General features: G+C 57.6%; 2 protein-coding genes across 4 annotated transcripts; both read right to left on the bottom strand.

Moving 5' to 3' along the window:
- Positions 1 to 449: 449 nt before the first annotated feature.
- On the bottom strand, positions 450 to 10,217 carry NHERF1 (NHERF family PDZ scaffold protein 1). Its single transcript, XM_014255785.2, has 6 exons — positions 9,752 to 10,217; positions 3,634 to 3,795; positions 2,782 to 2,935; positions 2,218 to 2,258; positions 1,621 to 1,719; positions 450 to 1,503 (listed from the first exon to the last, which is right to left on the bottom strand). Exons 1-6 carry the CDS (start codon positions 10,142 to 10,144, stop codon positions 1,339 to 1,341), a joined length of 1,014 nt encoding a protein of 337 aa, XP_014111260.2. The 5' UTR covers positions 10,145 to 10,217; the 3' UTR covers positions 450 to 1,338.
- Positions 10,218 to 12,268: 2,051 nt separating this feature from the next.
- Positions 12,269 to 22,441, bottom strand: RAB37 (RAB37, member RAS oncogene family). 3 transcript variants are annotated; one of them, XM_014255793.2, is made up of 9 exons: positions 22,351 to 22,441; positions 17,886 to 17,996; positions 15,878 to 15,919; positions 15,665 to 15,731; positions 15,527 to 15,579; positions 14,996 to 15,061; positions 14,213 to 14,269; positions 13,875 to 13,951; positions 12,269 to 13,765 (listed from the first exon to the last, which is right to left on the bottom strand). In XM_014255793.2, the coding sequence occupies exons 2-9, from the start codon at positions 17,991 to 17,993 to the stop codon at positions 13,660 to 13,662; spliced, it is 576 nt and encodes a 191-aa protein (XP_014111268.1). In that variant the 5' UTR covers positions 17,994 to 17,996; positions 22,351 to 22,441; the 3' UTR covers positions 12,269 to 13,659. The 3 variants fall into 3 exon arrangements, with proteins under 3 accessions (XP_014111268.1, XP_014111266.1, XP_014111267.1); XM_014255791.2 differs by lacking the exon at positions 22,351 to 22,441 and adding an exon at positions 20,093 to 20,269; XM_014255792.2 differs by lacking the exons at positions 17,886 to 17,996; positions 22,351 to 22,441 and adding an exon at positions 20,093 to 20,269.
- Between the last annotated feature and the right edge of the window lie 1,392 nt (positions 22,442 to 23,833).

The following is a 23,833-nucleotide window of genomic DNA, read 5'->3' as shown; positions in this document are numbered from 1 at the left end:
CCTGCTGAGCCACCCAGGGCTACATCCATTCATTCAGAGGGACAAGCACCCCTCTTCTCATGGATTCCCCCCCTGCCTTCCCTCAACCCAGGTGCAACCCAGGCTCATCCCAAAAACCCCTATAGGGACTGGGGGCACATCTGGGCTCCCCCAACAGAGCCACTGCCCTCCAGCCTGGCTGGCAGACCCAGATCAGAGCTTTGCTTCACCCTCCCCCCTTCCCCTGCACTCCCCGGGGGATTAAAGCCCATTAATCACCCTGAGGCATTAACCCCCACCGGGACCAGCTGGTGCCTCCCCAACCCCCTCAACCTGTCCCCATCAGGTGCTGAGGGGTTACCAAACCAGGCCCAGTGTCCCCCAGTTACCTCTCTTTCCCCTAAGCCCCTGGCCACAGCAAGCCTTCTGCACCCCCTCAGGCTCTGGAAGAATTTAGACTTAAACCAGACTTGTGAAGTCAGAAAGGTTTATTCCAGTAAACAGAATTTCTCTTGAGCTCAACAGTACAACAACACCTGATTGTAGCACATGGAAACAAAACACCCACAGGAAGAATTTCCACAAAATAAAGTTAAAAAAAAAAAGTGATTGGAAAAACACTTATTTCAGAAAAAAAAAAAGTCTATAAGAAGCTTTTAAATTAAACAGTGTTGGATTCAAACCCTGATTGGCTCTGTCTCCAGGAGTGTGTGGGAGCAAAGGAGACTATTATTGCTTGCTGTGCTGGCTCCAGGCACCCTCTCCTCTCCCAAAATTGCCCCAGGGCAGGGTGCTGGGCACTTCCCAATGCTGGACACCTGCACCCCTCCCTGCAGCTGGGGAGGCAGAGGGACATTGTGGACGGAGCTTGCCAGGTCAGGGTCACACACCCCGGCTGTGGTCAGTGGCTGGGCAGGTGGGATATGGTAGAAGACACTAAAAGCCTCATATTTTGCAGTTAAAGGATAATTTGGGGGGATATCAAATGGAGATGGGATTTGGGATGGGGAAAAAAACAGGGAACAGTGGGGACTGTAGGGACCAGGAGTGTTGGGCCACCCCAAATTCTTGATCCCTCCCAAACCCCTGCTTGTGCCTACCGGGGTGTGCAGGGCTTCAAGGCAGGGCTGGAGAAGCACGCTGGGGATGAGCTTTTGGGAGAGGGCACCCCCAGCATCCACATCCCAGAACCGCTCTGCAGGGATGCTCAGTAGCCACCAAACCCCAGCACTTGAGTCAGGGTGGTAGGGAGCAGCCCCACATCTCCACCAGGAGCCCATGGCAGGGAGGAGAGGAGTGCAGGAGAGGTGGATATGGGGCTGGGGAGGGCCAGAAGACCCTCACCCTGCCTCAGGGCCTTTACAGGTTGCTGAACAGTTCATTTTTCTTGCTCCAGTCCATCTGGGGTGCTCTCTTGCTGGTGCGCTTCTGGTGTGCCCGCTCCTTGGCCACAGCCAGCGGGATGTCGAGGTCCAGGAGGGAGCCAGATGCTGAATGGTGTTTATCACCCTCCTGTGTTTGAGGCTGGGGATGAGAGGAGGTGTCAGCCCCACTGTGTGTCCCCTGGACAGACCCATGCTGGGGGCTCAGCCCAGCTCCTGCTTTCCAGCCACTGCCCCCCTCTGGTATCCCCAGCCCTACCTCGCTGTGGGTCTCGCTGGAGTTGGGGGACACGGCCAGTGGTGCCGGGCTGGATGGGCTCTCAGACACCGAGTTGGATTGTGGCTCTCCACCATTTTCCTGGGGGGAGCAGGGAGGGAGTGTGAGCTCCAGCCCTGGGGCTTGAGAACAGCCTCCAGAACTGCAAGTCCCATCCAGGGGGCCATCCTCCTAACACATAATCCTCTGTAAACTCCAGGCACATAAATACCTCTAGCACTGCCCATCCAGGGCGGGGAAGGATTAAACCCTGGCCTGACTGCCCTGGCTTTAGCAAGAGCAGGAGAAGGAGAAGGAGGGTAGCTGCAGAGCTTGGTTCTACTCTCCTACTGCAGCATGAGGGCTCCCAACCCTGGAGCATCAGAAGGCAAAAGAGATGAGGAGAACAGCCACCTCCATGACACTCAACACCACAAGCATCCCCCTTTCTAGAGGACACCAGTTCCCTTCCCAGTGGCAGCCTGAGACCACTGTGGTGTCTGGTGGCATCACCCACCCATGGGCAGAGGGGACATGAACAGGAGTGTCCCTGACTGGAGATGGGCATAGGTGGAATTAAAATCAAGACAAGGCTCTTACCTTCCCTATATCACCATTGGCAACTGGTTCTGGCAAGGGACCTGTGGGATAAGCATCAGGTGAGGATGTGTTTGCTTTGACCCCTTGCCAATGGAGGGCAAGCCAGGGCTGTACCATGGCCAAGGCTCACACAACACTGCCCAGGGTGTGGCCAGGTCCTGAGTTTTTTAACCACCCACTGCAGCCAGCCCCATGGCACAGGGGAATGCTGCCAGACACATCCCCATGATGGCAGCTGTGATGTGGAGCCCAGTGAGCCCCCTTCCCCATACTCCTGGGGAGAGGGCCATAGAGGAGAGCAAAGGGCAGCTGATGCTTGTTTGCTCCCCAAGCCATAAACCCTGCCAAAGTGCAACCCAGGGCCATAAACGTGCCCATGTCAGCCCCACCAGCCTGGCATGGGGCCCTTAGCCAGGCAGGGAGACACCAAAGCCAGATGACTCTGCTTGGCCTGAGGGTGGTAAGACCACCTCCCAGAGCTCAGCACCCTTAGGTTTGGTGAGAAGGTGACAGAGCCAGCAGAGGTGGCACAAACCCCTCCCAGTAGCACAGTCCCCAGCCTACCTGTCAGATGCTTCTCTGAGGGCACCACCTTGCACTTCTTGAAGAATTCATCTGTGAGGACATCCACCACCAGCAGCCTGGTCTCATCACCACTCGCCTTGATAGCTGCCACCACATCACTGTGCTGCTTGCCCTCCATGCACACACCATTCACCTGCAGGCACCACATCACCACTGGAGCCGGGGGACATCCATGGAGTGATCACATACCCACCTTGGAACCAGTCACAATCCCAGTACAGCCGCCCCATAGCTCCCACAGGCATTCACAGCCTTGCAGGGATTAGCAATGAAGCTTAAAAAACCTCATTAAAAGCAGATTTTCCTTTGAGTGATTGGCATGGGATTGAATGGGCAAAGCTGGCAGGGAATTCCCAGCAGCACATGGACCCTTGTGCCATGCCATGGTCTCCAGAAAGCTTCATCCCAGAAAAGGCAGCAGCACCACACCCTGGTGAGCAGCAGGGCTGGGGCTCAGTTGCTCGTTGCTCTCATGGATCATCATCCCATTGGCACAAACCTGAGCTTATCCCCACCCTGGTCACACCTGACAGCAGGACTTGTGACCATTGTGCACCTTGTCCCCAGCCTGCCCCACCCCAGGGGCATCCCAGGGACAATGCTACTGCTAATTAACCCCCCAGATAGCTAATTAATGCTCATTCCCAACCCTCCACAGTGCTGCACCCCGGGGTGGGGACCTGCAGGCTGGTGCAGGTCGGGTGGCTGTGCTGTGAGTCACCACCAGCAGCAGCAGCAGGGACATTGCATGCCTTCCTGACCTAGGGCAGCTGTCTCCCAGGCACCCAAGCTATTCAGAGACCCCTCAGAGCTCCCCTCACCCCAGCACACCTCAATGATGCGGTCCTGGGGGGCCAGCCCTGCTGCCTCAGCCGGTGAGCCGGGGTCGACAGCACGCACATACTGCCCTGGGCGACTCTTGTCACTGTGCAGGTTGAAGCCGTAGCCATCTGGGCCCTTCTTCATGTGGCACAGCCGAGGTCTCAGCTCCTCCTGCAATGGGAACAATCGTAGGGTGAACGGCTCCTGGGGTCCCCAACATCCTAGGGTGGCACCAGGAACCCCAGACAGCTGCTGGAGTGGCAGGGACACCATCCTTGGGTGTCCATCTGTGGGCACTGACACCTCAAGATGGGATGTAGGGTGCCAAACATCTTATGTCCCTGGGCTCTAATTAATTAATTAGGTGCAGAGAACACTAATTGCAGTGAAACATTAAAGAAACATGTTATCATGTGTGTGCTCCCAGACCACGCTCTTCCTTTTGGGATCAAGATTGCAACTGAAGGTGGAGGAGGAAACACAGCCCAGGCTGCTGGGAAGCACTCACACTCCACCCCATCCCACTGGGGAAGCTTTGGCTACTGGAAAGGTCTCAGGGGCTTGAACAGGTCCCCTCCATTACCCCTTTGCCAACTGTAGCCCCTCTCCATCGCAAACCCAGCCATGGGGTCAGGGAGATTCCCCCACCCCAGAGCACCCCACAGTCACTGTCAGCAGGGAAGAGGCAGGGCAGAACCCAGATGGAGCAGCTGTAATGCTGAGGCACCTCCATGCCCTGGCATGACCTTCCAGGACTGCAAAACAAAAACCAGCTCCACTGGGCGATGCAACTGGGATGCTCACCTCTCCAAGAGGCAACACCTAGCTCATCTGCACCTGGTTTCATCTTGACTTGTGGATCCACCAGTACCTGGAGCCAGGGAACCCCGCTGGGGCAGCCACAGCCACGCACTTGGCCCATTTGGTGCCCTCTAAGCTCCCCACACAGTGAGCAGCAGGAAGAAGCAAGAGCATCCCTGGGAGTCTGGCACACAGGAACTGCCTTTGCTCACCCAGCAGGGAGTGGGATGTCCAGGAAGCATCAGAGGAACCAGGTGACCTGAACCAGACACCTGTATGTGTCACTGTCAGAACTGCTCTGACCCTAGCACCCAATACTGCTTCTACAATTTATATATAAAATGGTTTGATCCTACCTTGACCACCAGAAGCTGGGCTTTGGTTGGGCTCTCCCAGCAGCCAACCTCACTCAAACTGCTGGAATATTCCTCACCAAGGGGGCAAGTATTTAATCTTTCATCTGAGATGATTTACTCTGTGTTGGTACCCACAACATCACTGAAGACAGGCCCTGTCAGGCACACCTGCACCGGGGTGCTCTTTGCCCCCTGCACAGCACTGTTGCTCTTACCACGAAATCACCTTTGCCCACTGCAGGGAAAACCTGGACCCTGGGGTGCTGACACCCCATATGTGACACACTTGTGTGGCACTGGGTCCCACACAGGTTGGGGTGACACATTTACAACTGCTAAGCCAAACACTGCAATAAAGCCCTGATAAAGCCCCATCCTCTTGCACAACACCCTCCTTCATGGTCAAGTCTGGCTGCCACCCTGGGAAGGGAGGTGCAGGCAGCACCCAGCACATCTGCCAGGAGTGAAGGTGATCCCGAGATGCCTCAGCACCGGCATGCAGGACTCGCTCTCCACGTGTCTCAGCTTCACATGCTCAGTGCAACAGCCCAGCTGTGGATTCCCCAGCTGGGTGGAGGATTGTGACCCTCTCGACTTCACCCCTCCCACCTCCCCATCCCCACCATGCCCAGGTGGCAGCAGGTTCAACAGGGTGTGATAGCATCTTCCACCCAGACAGAGATCCCAAACAATGATGGGGACAGACAATACCCAAAATAAGGGCTAAAGACAGGAGCTGCTGGAGCCTGGAGGAAGGCAGCACCTCCCCAGATCCCTGCCCTGGCTCGACCCTGAGCAAAGGGTTCAGGCTCTGGAGCACCCACGCTCCCAGTGCCCTTGGCATCACTGTGGGGTTACTCCACGCCGATAGCTCAGGACAAAGCCAGAGGGAGCACCCAGCAAGCGGCACTGGCAGCGCTCCCGGGCAAGGAGGAGGAGGGAGGGCTTTGCTCCCACCCAGACCAACAAAGCCCTGGCAGCCTGGGCTCCCTGAGATGCTGGTGCTGTGAATTTTTTGGGGGGATGGGAAGCCCTGCAGGGTGGACAGATGTCTCAGGACACAGGGGTAGGTCACAGCAGTGAGGGAGGCACTGCTCCTGCAAAGGCAGCTAGCCAAGGCAGAAGCACTCAGCACGAGGGCAGCCCAGCTGAGCCACGACCCAGACCCTCAGCATCCCCCCATCAGCAGCTGGCAGCTCCTCCAGCCCAGCGTGCCAGGCTGCCTGCACCCTCCCCAAATCACAGAAACCCTGCAGGCAGCCACCATTCTGCCTCCCAGAGAGGAAAATAAATGCATCCAATCCTCCAGCGGTCATATCGTCCCCTTTGGGCTGAACGTGAGGTGAGAGGGTTTTGGGCCAACACCCGGGATGAGAGAAGACCCGTGGCTACGGAGCTGGGCAGCGGAAATGCCCCTAATTTCTCTAAGCTGCTGCATCCTGTCCTGCATGGCCAGCAGCTCTCCCACCACGCTGGGACAGGGATTAGCCGGCAGAGCCTCCTTACGAGCAATCACAACCTCTGTCAGGGAGGGCAGGGGGGGAAGCTGGAATCAGCCCCCTGCACAGACATCCCATGCCTCTCCTCTACACTCACGGAATGCAGAGAGACCTCTGTCTGCAGAGATGCCTGCTTGGGATGAGGACTTCTGCAGCATCACACTGCTCTTCCTACCCTGAAACAGGATTTGGGACACACGGAGATGCTTCTCTCTCTGCAGCACCTTCAGGCACCTGCCAGGACCAGCAATCCCAGGATTGTGGGGACCCCAGCTGCACAGTATGTCAGAACTCACTCCCCATTTTCCAGCCCCTCAATAGCAATTTCAGGACAGCTTGCGAAGCCTCAAGTCCCAGGAAATTCCCTGCAGCCCTACAAGCAGCACCAAGCCTGCTGGCGGCAGCAACATTCCCAGTTACTCAGAGAAACACAACAGCTCTGAGGATGCCTGGGCCAGCAAATTCACACGGGTCCCAAAATCTGGCGCACACATTCGGGCTTCATACAAAGGGGATGCAAAGCAGCCTCCTTGCAGCATCCCTGTCACGTCCTGCTCGACTGGAGCTGCTTTTCATGCAGCTGCCTTGAGAGGAAATTTAATTCATTTCCTAATTAAACACCAGCTACCCCAGTGCAATGCTCCCAATGCCAGGGGAACTACCCCCTGTTATATTCTGAAACCCAGCCCTGGGAGGCTCTCCCAGGTTTTACAAGGAGGGATGAGCCTTGTTGGCAGGGAGGGCTCTAATTTAACACTAAATTTGCAAGAGGGAAGCCTGGGGCTGGTAGTAAATGCCTTGCCCTGGTAGCAGGGCACCGTGCTGGCAGCACCAGGTGCTGCCCTGGGAACACTGTGTGGTTTGCATGAAACTTTCTCAAGACACTCCCAAGCAGCTGAAGCCTCCGGAAACAAACACAGGGGGAAACAAACTGTCACAGCTCTTGGTGAGGGGACACCTTCACAGCACAGGGTCCCAGGAAATGGGGCTGACCTGAGAGGTGTGAAACTGTCACCACGCTGGCTCAGCACTGCAGATGGGTGCATGGATCAGCTCCCCAGGGAGGCTCAAAACCTCCACTGCAGCCTCGGGGGATTTGCACACTCAGGGTTTGATAGGAATGAAAAAGGAGCCCATTATGCATCTTCCACAACTGCCTCAGGGATCTGTGGGGGTGTCTGAGCCCCTGGCAGTCCCAATGCCGCAGGACCCAGTACAGTTTGGAAAGAGAATGGATTCTGCTGGAAGGTGGGAGATGCTAAACATTGCTCACCACAAGCAGCTCTCCCAGCTCTTGCTCTCCCAGCTCTTGAGCGTCTCCAGGCTTGTTAAACAAATAAAGGCAAGTCCAGCCCAATAATGCAAACAGGACTCTGACACGTGTGAATGTCCCACTTCCCCTGTGATCCCAGGGAATCCCACCAACCCACTGTGATGGGATGGGGCTGCAGGGGGATGGAGCAGCCAGCACCAGTTGCCTGCCAGTGTCTGGGAACAGGACACCAGTGTACTCCTGCCTCACTGGAGAGAAATCCCTTCCTGCCTGCTCCAGCTTGGCTCAGCATCCTGCCCAGCATCTTCCCACCCTGCTTCACGGGTGCCTGGCCAGGGCAATCTCTTAACCCACTTGCCTTTTCCACTGGGCCCTGCCCCCAGCTGCAAGATTTCCTGCTGCTACCTGTTGAGAAACTGTCTGGGGCCTTGTGGCAATGTCTCCCCATGTCACCCACTTCCTGCTCTAGTGAGAAGAGAAACCACTAGTAGAGAAACCGCCAGTGGTAACTGTGTGTGAGCTGTGCCCTGAGCCTGCTCCCCAAGACTGTGGGGAATCTTCAGCCAAGGCTATCCCCCAGAGCCCATGAGGTATCACCCGCTGGGGATGTCTTCCAAAATCTTGTGGGGCATCTCCAGCTTCCTAAGCTCCTTCCATCACTCCTGCCAACACAGTGAGCAGGCAGTGGTCCCATAGCATGAGAGGGCTCCATCCTCTTTGGGGACCACACATCCTCAGCCCCCAAGCCTGGCAGAGGACTCACCTGAGCTGCATTAACAACTCAGGTGAAATCAAACTAAATCCCTTTTATTTTTCCCAGCCCATGGAGAGGTCTGGGAGCAGAAAGCAGAGCACAGACAGTCTTGCTAGCCCTGAGGCACCACTGGCACTGTGACACATGGGAAAGCAGGCATGTTCTCCCTGCATGGGGCAGCACCAGAGCCCAGCACAGGGCCACTCACAAGGGACATGGGATGATACAGGGGACAGCAAGCAAGAGAGCACAGGGATACAGCATTGGCTGTTTCCACCCAAGTAATCACAGAGGTGCTGGAGTGATGTTTTAGCCAGGCTGGGATGAGAGCTGTGCCTGCAGTGCATCAGCCCAACCAGGGGAACAAGCACAAGGCTATAAAGTCCAACAGGAGACACAGCTCAAAACCACTGAATCCTCAGCAAAACCCTGCGTGTCAACAGCTCAGTGAGGCACCAAGGTCTTCCTGGGGCTCAGCATCAACACTGGGAAGGTTCCACTGCACCAACCTCTCTGGGAACAGGTCATAAGATCTCCCCAGAAGGATTTTCACACTGGGGACACCAAGAGGCTGCTGCCCAGGAAGCCATCCACATGCCTGTTGTAACAACAAACACGTCTTTGCTGGGTAAATAAAGAGCAGCATTATCTCCCAGAGCGTCTCTTAGGAACCGCTTGGGGCATGAAAGGTCAGCTGTTTCTCAATTCCTCACCTTTCTACATCACTTTGTTTGTGCAACTGCTCACTCCCACGCGTGTTTAAGGCCGACATTCCTGAGTTAGGAAGCATCTGTGGGGACTGACTGCCAAGATAAAGCCCCCAGCCCGGGAAGGGCTCTGCTATCTCCACTCCACAGCAGAGCCTCAACACACTCAAAGCAGGAGTGACCACCACCAATACCTGCAGTCTCAGCCCCAAAAAACACCCTCTGCCAAGGGTTTTTGTTGTATTTTGGGGTGGTTTAGTGACAATCGCCCTCAGTCCGGTCCTGGACTCAGCTGCACGTCAATGCTGGCCCTGCTGCTTTTCTCACCCCGTTTTACCACTCCTGCAGCACAAGGATGGGCTGAAGGGCTACAGGACTCAACGGGCTCAGTTATGGGTCCAAGCAGCCCCGTGTGCCCACCTGCCCCTGCCTGTCACTGAAACAGCTGGGAGACAGGACTATTAAGAAAAAAAAATATTTAAAACAAAAAAGGCAAAGCAGTCGGGCGCGGCAGGACCCGGGGCTTCTGGGGAGCTGCGCTTAAAGCAAAGCAAAAAAAGAAAGGAAGAATCGAGATCGAAACCACACACGACGCCCAGGGCAGACGCGGCGGCAGCGGCTCCCGCTCGCTCGCCTGTAAGGCGGCGACGACCGCGGCCAGTCGCGACCCCTCCTCCTCGGACAACAGCCTGTGTCCCGAAAACTTCCCAGCCTCAGTCCCCCGGCCGCTCATTTACCCGCTGCTCGCCACCGCTGGGCTCCCGCGCCGCGGGCTCGGCCGGCACCGGGGCCGCCTGCCCACCGACCACCGGCGGCTCCGCACCCGCCCCGCCGCCTTTCGCCAGCTGATCCTCGGCCGTCGAGTCAACGACGAGGAGGCTGACGGCGCCGGCGGCGGCACGGATCCGCCCCACCACCTGCTGATGGCTCTCCCTCTCCACGTTCTCGCCGTCCCCCTCCCGCAGCCGGTCCCCAGCACGCAGCCCCGACTGCTCGGCCGGCGAGCCCGCCTCCACCAGCCGGATGAACTGGCCGGGCTTGCCCTTCTCGCCGTGCAGGTGGAAGCCGTACCCGTCCGGGCCGCGCTCCAGGCGGCACAGCCGGGCGGCGGGGCCCGCGCCGCTGCTCATGGCGAGGGAAGCGGCGGCAGCAGCAGCGAGCCCGTCCCGCCAGCCGCGCTCAGCGCACTGCGCGGCACCGAGCCCGCCGCACGCTTTATATAGGGGGCGGGGCGAGGAGGCCGGCGGCCGCCAATGGGACAGCGCGATGGGATGATGCCCGCCAAATAAGGATATTTTGTAGGCGTGTCTATGTAAATTAGGAGGCGTTGTTATGCAAATATATGTGGGGAGGGTATGCAAATGAGCTCTCTTCCCGTGTGGGGCGTTCTGGGCGCGGCGCCTCCGGGTCGGGCCGGGTGCCCTCAGCGGGCCCGGGCCGCTCCCCGCTGGGGTCCGAGCGCTCCCCGGTAATGCTGGGCCGCCCCCCGCAGCCACCTCCGCCTCTCTCTGCGCCTACCCGAGCGCGCCGCGGCAACTCCCGATCCTCGCTGAACACCGGAGCTCGGCTCTGCCACCGTCTCGGACACAGCCCCCACGGCGGGACGCTCCCGGCTGCTCCCGCTCCGCCGCATACACCGGGTGCCCTCCCGGGGAATGTCCGTCCTGTACCCTCGCACAGTCCTCGAAGGGTGCAGTCGGTCCCAGCGCTGCTCCGACGTACAAGGTGGAGGGGTGCTTGAAGCTTCGACAGTAAAATAAAATCGCCAAATCGAAATTTCGTGGGAAAGTGGGCCGGGAAAAGGGCAGGTAACTCGCTTTGCAGTGGAAATGAGATCCCAGCCCTGTTCCCCCAGCCGCCTCTGAACCTTGCTCAGCACCCTAGAGCTGGGGGCCCGAGTCGGGGGAGATGCAGGGAACCCCAGGGGATTGCTCTGCCCTGGCTCCGTGTTCTCTGCTCATGGACTGAGGAGCAGAAGTAACTGCAGGGGGTCATGAGCGTGTGAAATCCTGGGCTTTGGGCTCAGTCAGGGCAGAGCAAGGCAGCAACAAGCCGGGGCTGCTCCAGCCGTGCCGCAGGGCTGCTGGTGCCACACAGAGCTGCTGGGATTGTCCCAGAGAGGCTTGCACAGACACCATAGGTGTCTCCCAGTGCAGGACCTGGGTGAAGTTCCTGGACACAGGTCCTCAGGACAGCCAGGATCACGTTAAACCGAGCTGCAGACAGGCAAGCAAGGAGGGGACAGCTGTATGCCATGGGACATGTCTCTCACAAAGTGCTCTGCCCCAAAACCCTGCTCAGGGACCTCAGCGGCAGAGGAACCCCCGTGTGCTCAGAGTGGCTGTGCTGCAGGTCCGTGGGACCCAGCTGGGAGCACAGGATGGGCTCATTTGTTTCCTCCACTCGGCTGAGCATTCGCCCGCAGCCGCTCGGCCCTGAGAAAAGCGGCAGAGAGGAATCCCACGGAGGCCAGCAGCAAATGCCTGCAGAGAGGAAAACCAGGGCAAGCGTGTTGTGGTATGGCCCCAGAACCAGGGGATCTACTGCCTGTGTTACAGCCGTCCCCTTGGCAAGGGGGGTGTGAGCACCACAGCCCCACAAGCGAGTTTCTTGCAAGGGCAGATGCAGAGCACATTTTGGGTGCCCTGTGCTAAGTCAGGAAACAAAACCCAGCTCCAGCAAGGCTGGTTTGAGCAAGGGCCCGTGATAAGGAAGAAAGGCAGCAGCAAAGGAAACAGCTGAAGCTGCTTTTGGTCCAATAATGCCTGTGGGACCGCAGGGCACAGGCAGGACCGTTGCGCCCCAGCTGCCTCCTCCTGCCCTTTGCATCTTGGAGTGAAGTTAAAGGAGCTCAGGCAGGAGGAGGGAAAGAGAAAAGAGCCAACGTCTGTTTGTGTTGAAGCCACCCAGCATTTTTTTGCAGACATCAGCCGAGCGGCAGCAGCAATGCCTTTGGTGGGAAGACAGAGTTATTTGGGGAATGCTGGACTCCGTACCATGAGAACAGCAGGGGAGGAGGTTGGTTTTAATTTAACAGGCCATGTTTACTCTTCCCCTCTCACCTTTGGTCTGTCTGAAGTGTGCAATGAAAGCCTCCCCCCACCAGGGAGGAAGGGGCCATGGGTGCTTCCCCCTCCTCCCGGCTGCTCCCAGGGCCCCCCGGCCTGGCCGCTCTGCAGTGCCTGTGTGCAGCAGCCTCCCACGTTGCAGACCCAGGGCAGGGATTTCTCACGCAATAAACAATCATACAGATGCAAAGCCTCAAAAATACTCAGCTTTAATCTGTAAACTTGCAAAGAAGAGACCCTGGGGCAGAGCAGAGGTGAAGGAGGCACCGGGGCAGGCAAGACACGAGCAGTCAGGTGCAGGGCCAGGGAAGATGCTGATGGGGACAGATGTGGTGGACAGTCCCTGACTCCTACGTGCAGGAGTGCCATACCCTCCACAGCTGCTCTCTGCATCAATGCTTCAGCTACACAACCAAATATTCCCTGACCTCTCTGGATAGTGTTCAGGGGAGTAGACAGAGTGCTCGAGGTAGCAACAGAACTGGGCTGAGCACTAGGGATGTTCCTGAGCCCCAACAGAGCAGTGTTTGCTGGCTGAAGGCTCTCAGGCATCTGGTTTGCAGAAAATGGGTTCCAGCTGCTAATTGCCAGCAGCAGGAAGGCATAGTTGTATTACATGGGCAATTTTGGGGGAGAACCCAGCCTGGCCTGGGAGGTGGTGGGGCTGGACCATCACCCATGCCACCATGGGCATCTCCTGCAGGAGGCTGGAGTGGTTTAGTCTGTAGGCATTGAAATGAAAAAGGCTTTTCTTGTTAAAAAAAATAAATTCTCTAATTTCTGTGGCTACAACATGGAGGAAGTAAAGTTTTTCCAAATTGCTGTGTGTACCAGAAATGCCCCAAGCACTGCTTGGATGCTGCCAGGGGAATTTTACTTCTCACATCAGCTGTGTGGGCAGGGAGCAGGTTTGGCTGGACCCTTCCAGCCTTTCCCTCAAGCAGCACCAGGATACAATGGGGACATCATTGCCTTTGTGGTGGCAGGAGGATAAAAGCCATTGGCAACAACTGCAGAAATGAAGAGCCACAGCCGAGTGAGTGTGGACATCAGGGTGTGGGGCAGCCCAGGGGGGCAGAGTAGAGGTTCCTTGGAGGGAAGCCAGAGCCTGGCAGCACCAGGGACACTGGGACTGGACCAGGCCCTTCCAGTTGAACAACAGCAGTGCTGTGAGCAGGAATAGCTGCAGGGGAGGACAGGACTGGGGGCTACAAGGGGGCTCATCCATGGCACAGCCCCTCCAGCCACTCCAAGGGTCCCTTGGTGAGGTGTGTGGCTGTGGCCTGCACCCTGCTCATGTGATGGAGGTGATGGATCACCACGGCTCGCTGCCCAGGCTGGCAGTCACCACACCATAGTGATTTCCACGGTGGCACACAGGTCATTGCTCTGCAGGGCAGCAGGATTTGAATCTTGGCATCAGGACAAGGGCTCTCCTCATGCACTCTGCTCCACTGTACTGCCCCATCCACCTTGGCTTGTCAGAGCTTGGTTCCCGCCAGTGCTTGAGGGCAGGATTGGGCCTTGCTCTGCCTCCTGCTTGGGCCCCCAGGCCTGCCAGCTCCTCTGAGCTACCCTCAGGAGAAGGCACAGCAGCTGGGTTTCTTCTTCTGTGACTCGATGTAATCATGGATCTGGAAGCGGGGCTCATCCAGCGACTGCACCGCACGCTGCTTCAGCTCCCTAGAGCAGTGGGGCTGTTTTACCCCTCCCACACTGTGGTGGTGTGTGGGAGGGGGTGGGGCTGCAGGGGACACCTCCCTTGCTCAATCCCCTGACCCCAGGTACTCACTTGGCAATGGCCAGGAAGGCCAGCTCCACGTTCATGCCTGTCTTGGCACTCGTCTCCATGAAAGGCACTCCGTACTCCTGCAAGAGCAGCACGACCCCATCAGTGGCTATCCCCAAGATGCCCCCCTGGCCCTCTGAATCATCCCTGTAGCTTGGACAAGGCTTGAGGGTCATCCCCTCCTTGCCTTCCCCAGGTTTTGCATGCAAGTGACTGCTATGCTGCCCCTGCAAGAGCCAGGTCTGGGCACTCAGAGGGGATGGCATGGCTGCATGGGAACCCTGAGTGACAAGAAATTGTCTGGGGGTGCTGAAGTCAGGTTAGACCCTGGCACAACTCACCCTGGCCAGTGATGCTCCATCCTCTGTCCTCACAGCCCTCTCACTGCTCACATCAGCCTGCAAAGGGAAGGAAAATGTTACCACACACCAGGCCAGCTGGCACCCTGAGGCATCTGGCAAACCAGCAGTGTGGGGTGTTCAGGGGCAAGGAACAAGGGGCATCATGGATCCAGAAGTATCTACTGCCTGGGGAATCTGGGTTCTGTGGAATATCTGGGACCCAGTAGAATTGAGAATATCAGGGGGCACCTGGGACCTGGGGACACTGAGGACCTGGGGCAGTACCTGAGGGCATCCAGGACCCAGAGAGGCTCTGGTACCCTGCTGAGCATCAAGTACCCAGCATCATCCAAGATCAAGGGGACATCCAGTCCCAGGGGAAAATCCAGTTGGGCACTGGGCACTCAGCAGCATCCAGGACTCCTAGAGAGAATCTGGGACCTGGTTGGGCCTCTAGGGCTTGGGGTTACCTGAGGTACAAGGGGTGCATCCAGGCCTGGGTGGGCATCCTGTAGTCAGCAGTATTCCATACCAAAGCATCCCATATGAGGAGCATTCCGTACCTGGAGCCTCAGCCTCGTGCTGCCACCCGCTGGCTACCAGGAACACCGCCCTCCCCGACCCCCCAAAGCCCTGGGATCCCCTCGGGGCCTGGCTGAGCCCAGAAAGCGGCAGAGCCCAGCGGAGGGTGTGGGCAGAGCTCCATCCCTGCACAGCCGTGGGGATGGCAAGGGCATGGCAAAGCACAGCAAACCCCAGGGTGGACGGGGACCCTGCACACACCTTATTGCCCAGCAACATGATGACCACGTCCTTCTGGGCATACTCATGGATCTCCGTCAGCCAGGCCTGTAGGGCAGCAGGACTGTGTCAGGGTGAGGGGCACTCCTGTCCCTCCCAACTCAGCCCTTCACCCCTCAGTATCCCACTCCCTTTTCTCTCAGGCCTCACACCCCCTCAGCACCCCCATCTCTCCCCCACGAGGACAGGGATAATGACTTTTCTTGGCACAGGAATTATTCCAGCATCACAGACGAGCAGTCCTGAAAATGCCCCGCCCCATCTCCAAGGGCACTAGCTCACATCCTTCACAAACCACGTTTTCCCCCTCAGGCATTCACCTTAAACAAAACTCACCCAGCCATGCAGCACCCAGCCAGGTGCCCTGGGATGAGCTCCCAGCTGGCTGGGTCTGGCCAGAACAGCCAGTGCTTACGGGTAAAACAGGCTCCCAACTGCCCCAAACACCCAGACAGCCAAGCAGGGCACCCCAGTCCCTGGGGAGAAACACTCCCGACCCATGGTGGGACTCACGCGGATGTTGTCGAAGGACATCTTGCTGGTGATGTCGTAGAGCAGGAGCAGGGCTGGAGGAGAAGAGGCAGAGGCATTGCTACACTGCAGGGATGTGCTTTGGGTGGTCTCCCCATCCCTGCTGGACCCCAAACTCACCTTGGGCATCCCGGTAGTAGGCATGGGTGACGCTGCGGAAACGTTCCTGTCCTGCTGTGTCCCAGATCTGCTGAGAAACTGCCCTGGTGAGAGCAGGGAGAGCAACCTCCCCAAGCTGGGTCTGCTCCTGTGGCTCACAGCCCTGCTGGATCACCACGCTCAGCCTGAGGTGGGTTTTCATCTGGAAATTTATTCCCCCCTCCCAAAGCTCACCTGCAACTTCACCTTCACACCATCCACGACCACCACTTTGTTCTGCAGAAGACAAGGAGAGCACGTTTATCAGCCCAAAGGTGCATGTGCCAGCCAGCCCTGGTGCTGAGCCAGCATTCCACAGCCCCTCAGCTGCTCTCCCCAGACCAGTGGGATGAAGTCAAGCCTGTAGGGCTGGACGTTGAAGCCTCATTGCTACAAACCATGATCCTGCCTGTTTGGCAGCTACAGGGACATCCCAGAGCAGCAACCCCTCAAGTCAGGGTGAAGAACAGAATCAGCAGAGACAAGATCCCAGCCTGCCTTGGATCCAGTGCCTCGTCCATCTCCTACAGCCAGAGTCCCTGTCCCGAGGCTCCCAAGTCCCCTAATGATCAGTTAATGACATTGGCTGTCCAGAAAATCCCAGGAACCTGCTCTGGCTCCTGCCAGGAAACTCTGGGATTGCAGCAGCTCCTGGGAAGTTGGCAGAGCTGTGGAAGTGGGGAGGCATGGATGAACCACACATAAATTTGCATTTATTAATAACACCTTGGTGTGCTTTTATGTTTGCTCACCAAAGAGCCCTGATCTTTCCGACGGGACTCTTCAGCTCCATGTACTCAGGAACTGCTGTTGCACTAAAAATTTAACCCGTTTGCAGTAATTTAAGGGCTTTGAATGCTACAAACTGCCTGATCACACACACTGGGTGATGCTGGGTGTCCCACTCGGGTTTCCTTGCTGGTGGAGCCTTGCTTGGTTCTTAAAGGAGGTAATAAACATTGAGCTGGAGGGGCTGCATGTAGCACACAGCCGTATGCAGCACAGCAGGAGGAAATCTCCTGGGTCAGGATGGTTTGCAGCCAGGCTGGGCTGGTACTGGGAAAGGAAAGAGGCATTTCCAGCTGAGCTGGGAATGCAGCTATTGAGGCTTAAGCAATTTTCATCTTGGAAGCGCAGGCGCTTCTCTCCAGAGGCCAGAAAAAAAGAAAAGCAAAAACTACTGAAAAGCTATTTAAAGACTCTTAAAGAATCATACTTGGAGTGTGGAAAGAAAAGACCCCTATAAATAATTTGGTTTCCTGGAATTGTTTGAAATGGAAATTCAGCCCATGTGGAGATGGCAGCATTTGAGCAAATGGGCTGGATAAAACAAAAACATGCCCTAGGAGACTCTGGAGATTACCTCAAGCAGTGAGCCATGAGCTGCTGAAGGGGACACTTGCATGAGGCAGAGCAGGCACCTACAGGCTGGCAACATCTCTGGGGACACTGGCAATGAGCCCAGCAGTGGGATGCAGCAGATTTTCCTTCTTTCATGACTTTATCATAAGGACAGGCCCCTTCAAACCAAACCCACAGTTCTCCCTCTCCCCCAGCCCTGATCACCAAGACCCGAGTTCCACCAAAAGCCAAACACAGCCAGGGCAGCAGAAGTGGCAGAAAACTGGAGCAGCTGCAGCTGTGGTGGCAGAGGAAGCACTGACCACACACAACACAGGTCTGTGGCTGTGGGCAGACCCCTGCCCTGTGACTTCCTTCCTGCTCTGTCCAGTGCTGCAAACAGCTGTGCCTCCCTGGACACCCTTAGAGAGACCCTGAAGCTGAAATTTGTTGAGCAGAGAACAGCATGGGGGTTTGAACAGGATCTGGTAACCCTAACAACTTCTCAGCAGCCCATTTCAGCCCTTTCAAGGCATGAAATTACAGCAACCAGTGTTTGTCACCTCCAGCTGTTGGCTTACATGGTGGAGTGTACTGCCCGCCCAGCACACACCCCCAGCCCATGAACACAGGTGGGATGGGATAAACCTAGACTGTCTGCTGATTTAAAGTAAGAGGTGACAGTACCTTGTCTGTCTGTTACTGCTCTCCCAGGGAGGGGTGTTCAGCAAGCACCTGCTGCTGGTTGGGAGATAACTGGGGGTACAGAGGCTGGAACCCCCTGTTCCCCTTCCCCAGCACCCTGTCCTGGCCAAGGTGTGGGTCAAGGGAGGTGAGGGGCTGGCAGTCACGGTGGTCTCACCCGGAAATCTATGCCCACGGTGGCTATGAACGTCCCGGAGAGAAAAGCCCCGTCTTTGAACTGGAGCAGGAAGCAGGTTTTCCCCACGCCCGAGTCTCCAAGTAACATCACCTGCAAGATGGGCGCAGGGAGAGATGTGAGCAGGACAAAGAGGGAGCAGCACCCCTGACTGGTGCTGAGCCCTCCCCAGTTCCTTCTCTCCCTTCGTTTCTTTCCCCAGGGCTGGTCCTGATGGGTTTGGGAAGCCCCATGGGAGCTGGGTGTGAGATGGGAGCTCTGTGGGTGCAGCCAAGCGGTGCCCCAGGGCAGCAGAGCAGCTCCCAGCCATGAAAGAGGGGGAGAGCTGGTATGAAAACAAGTACTGCAGCAAGAAGAGAAATCTCCTAGCCAGCCCATGGCCATCTCCCAGCCCAGGAGGCTCCTAGAACAGCCACAGCTCCCAAATGTGTGGAGCCACCTCCACCCACGCTTTGCCCCTGAGCCAGGTGTGCCCAGCCCAAGGGCTGATGCATGGCTTGGGCAAACCCTGCATGTCCGGGACTCTCTCCCTGTTGGTGCCTGCTGCAGACACCAAAGCAAACACGGTGCCTTTCCCCTCCTGCTAAGCAAACAGGATCAGCCCAGGCCCTCCAGCTGCTCCAGCACTGCCGGACTCAGGCAGGGAACAGCCAGGACCAATGCTGGGCTCCAGAAGCACAGCCTTTCCTGATGCTGTGTTCTTTCTGCCTACCTGCAGCAACCTGTTCCTGCCCAGCAATCATTAACCTGACTGCATCTGGCCCCTTATGAAAAATAGCAGTGAGCAGGATTTCAGCAGGAAGGTCCATCCCAGCACATCCACCCTGTGAGCATGCTGGAGCTCACACAGTAAATCTCTGCAGCCTCACTGCCTCTGAGTCAGCCCAACACAGCCACCTTCCACACAGATGGCACAGCAAATGCCAAAGCTGGTGGCCAGAAATGCTCTGTCTCCTGCTACCACTTTGCTGGTCAAATCCTTCCCCAGGACTTGTGGGGAGTTGAGAACGCTGCTCAGTTCTGCCTACACCTCGTTCTAGACCAAGCTGAAAACTGGTTTTCTCCCTCAGACATGGAAATTGCCCTCCACGGAGAGGAGTCAGAGAGAGGAGGATAAAGGCAAAGGAATAAAAGCAGTTTAGAGAAAGTGGCAGCATGCAGGACCACTTTGGAACTGGCTCAGTGAGGCAGCAGGGAGTGTCGGGGCTGACACCATCAGTGCTGAGCTCAGCCTAGGGCTGTATATTGAATTTTGAGGGTAAAAGGTTCATCAGTCCTGTGCCTCTCCTGAGCTGCTCGGATGAGGAAGGTGCTTCCTGGGGCAACCCTTGCCTGGGCTGGGCTGGGGAAGAGGGGGACGCTCAGGAAATAGGGGTCCCCCCCGTGCCCCAAGGCGTGGCGGGGGTGCAGAGACATTCACAAGCGCCATGCTGCGGTGTGGGTGAAGAGGGACCCTGGGCTGGATCCAGGGCTCAAATGCTGCTCCCACCTCGGAGCCCTTGGGGTGCTGCGATCGCCTGCATGGGGTCGTGCTTCCCCTGCCCTGTGTCACGGGGGGCATTGCTGCGGGGCTGGCAGGAGCCCCTTGCCCTGGAAAAAGTCTGACGGGCTTTCAGGGTTAGGGTTCGGCCGTGCTGCTCTGCCCCCGGGAGCCCCCCAAAGCCCGGTTGCTGCAGCTGGTCCCTCCTATTGCCGCTGCTGGGCAGGGCCAGCCCCGGGGCACAGACCGCACCCCGCACTCCCGGAGCAGGGACCCCATCCCCAGTCCCTGCACCTGCTGTATCGGGGCCTCTCGGGGCAGGGACCCCCATCCCCAATCCCTGCACCTGCTGTATCGGGGCCTCTCGGGGCAGGGACCCCCATCCCCAATCCCTGCACCTGCTGTATCGGGGCCTCTCGGGGCAGGGACCCCCATCCCCAATCCCTGCACCTGCTGTATCGGGGCCTCTCGGGGCAGAGAAGGGCTGGGGGGATCGGCTGGGGCTGTCGCCTCCTTCCCCTTCTCCTCCCTTCCTTCCCCGTTTCGCTGCCGCTTCCTGGGCGCGATCGCAGCAGCGGAGGAAGAGCGCGGCCCCCGGGACCCTTCCTAAACCCCTCCTTGTCTCCTCCGAGCCGGGGGGAGGACCAAAACCTTCCCCTGAGGCAGAGCTTGGAGGGTCCATCCCTTCTCACCCCATGCCGCCTCCCACCTTGCCGGACAGTTCGTAGTCCTGGGGCAGCGCCAAAGGATCTCCGCTGCTCCTCGGGGGTTCCCCGCTTCTCCTCGGGGGTTCCCCGCTGCTCCTCGGGGGTTCCCCGCTCCCCTCCGGGGTCTCGCTCCCCTCCGTCCCATCGGGGCCGCCCATGGTCCGTCCGCCGGGTCCCGGCGCCGCGGGGCCAGCAGGAGCCGCTGCCCCACCCGCCTTCCTCCTCCTCTTCCTCCTCCTCCTCCTCCCCGGCCGATGCCACCCCCGAGGCCGTGCTCCGGCCGCTTCCCTGCCCAGCCCGGGCACGGGATGAAGAGGAAGAAGCTGAAGGGTGGAAACCTGCCCCACTGCACCCCACACCGGGGGCCCCGCGGTGCTGGGGTTTGCTAGCGGCTCGGCCGCGCTGGACGGCGGGCAGAACCCCGGCACATCCCCTCGGACACATCGGTGGGGAGAGGAGGAGCTGCTCACCCCCACAGATCAACAGACTCCTCACAGAGTGTGGGCACGGAGTCCTCGGTGCTGCCAAATCTCACCCAGCCACGCCGGGACAGTAGGGGTGGCAGCTCCCACTCCCAGCCCAGCAGCCCACCCCGGGGTGAGAGGTTTACCCCACCTGCTGCAGCCCCAGCGGTGCTGAGCTGGGCCCCGGGTGAGCACCGTGGGGCAGGGAAGCCGGGAGGGAAGCAGAGCAGCAGCTGTTACGTCGAGCCGGTTCAATGGTGCCTGCGTCTCACCTGGGCTGCCAGGCCTCCCTCTACCCACGGCTGCTCGCAGCCCCCTGCATCCTACACCAGCCACTGGGGCCCAGTTCATACTGCACTTCATTTGGGAAAAGCCCAAGCATGGGAATGTGGGAGAAATCCCTGGAGACGGATGTTGTGTTACCCAAAACTCCGTCCCATAAAACCCCATACGAGTCCATGCACTATAGCTGCCCAAGGTCTTCAGCCTTTACAGGCATCACTTCATGAACAGGAGCCCTGAGCCCTCCCTGATCTATTTTCCCTGGAATATCTCATCTCTCCCACATCTGGGCTAATCTCAGGGCCATCCCATCTCTCCCATCCCTGCTCACACCACTGGGATTCCAGGATGCAGGGCTCCAGCGCAGAGCTGTGACCCCGCTGCTCTCCAGGTGAAGGCCAGGTGTGGCTGCAGGAGGTTCAGCGGCAGAGATGCCCTCTGGAATGGCATCCATGTCCGTGCCTTCTGGGGCTGACGACTCCTGCAGCAGCCAAGCCTTCCTCTGCCCCCTGGGAAATAGAACCTGTATTTCCAGTCCTGTAACTGCATTCAGACCCAGCAGGGGGATTTATGGTTTATGTGTGCTCTTTGGCCAGGAAAGTGCCCAGAGATGGAGAACGGAGGCAGTCAGAGCTCCTGGAAGTGGCTGAGCTTCCCTGCAGCAAGATGGGGAGGGGGCTGGAAGGATATGGCAAACCATGCTGGAGCTCAGAGTGTTGCCTAGGCAGGAAAAATGCCTGGCTGAGCATCACTTCCACACACTGGAATTTGCTGTGGGAGAAATGAAGCAGCTGGAAGGTGGCAGAGATCAGTGGTGTGGCTGAGCCTCCTCTGCCTGCCCACAGCTCAGCAGGGGCACCCTTGGCTGCTGGTCCCTGGCTGCTTGGCCCCACATCACCCCCACTGGTGCCACATTTTCCTGCTTCCTTGGCCTGGACTAAAAACAAAATTCCTTTGGGTAATCACATCCCCATGGGTACCAGCCCTTTGCTGAGTTCCAGCCTTTTCACAATGCTGAAGGGATGACAATCTCTCTGGAATAAGGTCCCCAACCACTGTCCCTGTCCTGAGCTCCCCCAGGAGAGGGGACACACACATCAGAGTCACTTGAGACCCCACGGCAGCTCTGCAAATAGCTCTGGATGGCAGCTGAGTGCTTTTCCCAGGCACCATCACCATCTGCCTGACTTTTCACCAGGGCCCCGGGCAGGACACAAGCAGGACACAGGCTGGCATCTCCCTGGCAGATCAGGGCAGCTCCAAAGGCAGCCCTTTGTGTGAAGCATTAGGCTGCACTCAGACATGGCCCCACCAAGGGTTTTGGAATATGGAGCTTTAGGCATCCTTCATCCCTCCCAGCAGTCCAAAGCACACAGCCAAACCAAACTCATCATCCAGCAACACCAACACAAAGTGTCCAGTTCTCAGTGCTTAACACAGATTCATAGATTCTGATTTCCCAAATAAAGCTGCTCCCCAAGGGTGAGTGCACAGTCCAGGGACTGGGCTCTTACCGTAAACCCAATGCCCACGGTGGCAGAGAAGGAGCCAGGAATGAACTTGCCCTGGTCAAACTGGACCAGCAGAGACGTCTTCCCCACACCGCTGTCTCCAACTAGGATTGTCTGCAAGGATCAGATAAAGAGGCATCAGTGCAGGTGCAGGTGAAGGGGGAGTGAGGGGCACACACTTGGGTAGGTGTGCTGGGGGGATGTGGCAGCAAATGCAGCCGGATCAAGAAGGACCCACCCAGCCCCCAGATCTGTCACGTTTGGTTCTGCCACTTGTCTAGAGAGGAATTCCCACCCCTTTGTCCATCTCTGTAATTAATGAAATGTGCTATGGGATGAGCTTTAGGCCTGAAACACACTGTGCCCTGTCCAAGAGAGGAGAGATGGGAGGGAAAGTAAAGCACAGCCTGTCATGGAGAGTGAGCAGGAGAGATGCTCCTACCCCAGCTTGGGAAGCTGTTGGGCAGTAGCAGCCTTGGCTCACACAGGCCTGTTGGAAAACCTCTATGGGAGGACTTTGGAGTCACTGGATTAAGTTCAAAACTATTTAGCAAAGATAGCATCTCCTGCAGCTGCTGCACACAGCTGCTGCCACAGCCAGGCAACCTTGCTGGGTCACTGGGCTGGCTTTGTGCTGCCTTAATGTTGTGGACTCACGGCATTCCCTGCTGCAAAACGACAGGTTTGAAGTCATGGAGTCCCTCTGCTTCTCCAGCCTCCACGGGAAGCCCCCGACCGCTCCCATCCCTGAGCAGAAGGGACAAGGGAGCCGTGCTGGTGTCAGAGCCATCACATCCTAAGCAGCTCCCACATGGAGCAGCTTCCTTGCCAGCCCACGGCCCTGGTACCCATGCCACATCCCTGGGGAGCTCATCTTCCCTTCTGCTCCTGCCCGTGTCCCTCAAAATCCCTGACCTAAGTGCAAACAGAACCCCTCCCTTAGCTCTGCTGGTATCTGGGTTTTGTTTGCAGAGCCACTGATAAACATTCCTATCCTTTGAGGAAACCGAAGCACTTTCAACCCTTTCACAGGACATGAGTTAAAATAAACACTCTGCTACCAGGCTTCTCGCTTAGAAGTGGTTTGGGCTTTGTCTTTCATGACAGGGGTGCTTCTGAAGCTGCAATTCTGGCAAAGAGAGTGTCCCCTCTGTTACTGGTCCCCTATCACCTCTGAGGCTGCAGGGATGAGCCAGAAAGCTGCTGGGACTAAATCTCCCCACTCTCTGCATCCATCTGCTACACTCGGCTGCATCTGGTTTTCCCCTGCTTGGTTTGTGTTTTTGGAGCTCCAGCAGTCTTGCTCCATCCTGTGACACCTCAGTCCTTTATCTCCATCCTGAAGGTGCTTCAGTACCTCCCCAATATGCAGGGGAGCCTCCATGCACCTCCTGTCCTGTCCCAAAGTGCCCTGGGGTGTGACCAACCCTGGCACCACTTCAGGCACTGCACTTCTCCTTGTAAAATGCAGGATGAGTGTGAAGGA

The sequence above is a fragment of the Pseudopodoces humilis genome, chromosome 21, assembly GCF_049639895.1.
Source record: "Pseudopodoces humilis isolate 2021_Gansu_Grassland_sample_001 chromosome 21, ASM4963989v1, whole genome shotgun sequence".
In the NCBI taxonomy this organism is placed as follows: domain Eukaryota; kingdom Metazoa; phylum Chordata; class Aves; order Passeriformes; family Paridae; genus Pseudopodoces; species Pseudopodoces humilis.
The sequence above is the reverse complement of the archived record's forward strand: the minus strand, read 5'-3'. Positions and strand labels throughout refer to the sequence as shown.

Bases quoted from the DNA above. Each gene is read 5' to 3' on its own strand.
- NHERF1 (XM_014255785.2), bottom strand. From the start codon at position 10,144: ATGAGCAGCGGCGCGGGCCCCGCCGCCCGGCTGTGCCGCCTGGAGCGC. The intron at 2,936-3,633 runs GTGTGCTGGGGT...TGGTGCCTGCAG, and splicing joins CCCAGGACCGCATCATTGAG to GTGAATGGTGTGTGCATGGA. The intron at 2,259-2,781 runs GTAGGCTGGGGA...CTTATCCCACAG, and splicing joins CTCAGAGAAGCATCTGACAG to GTCCCTTGCCAGAACCAGTT.
- RAB37 (XM_014255791.2), bottom strand. From the start codon at position 20,248: ATGGGCGGCCCCGATGGGACGGAGGGGAGCGAGACCCCGGAGGGGAGC. The intron at 15,732-15,877 runs GTGAGCTTTGGG...GTTTCTCAGCAG, and splicing joins GTGTGAAGGTGAAGTTGCAG to ATCTGGGACACAGCAGGACA. The intron at 13,766-13,874 runs GTGAGTACCTGG...CCACTGCTCTAG, and splicing joins GCCTTCCTGGCCATTGCCAA to GGAGCTGAAGCAGCGTGCGG.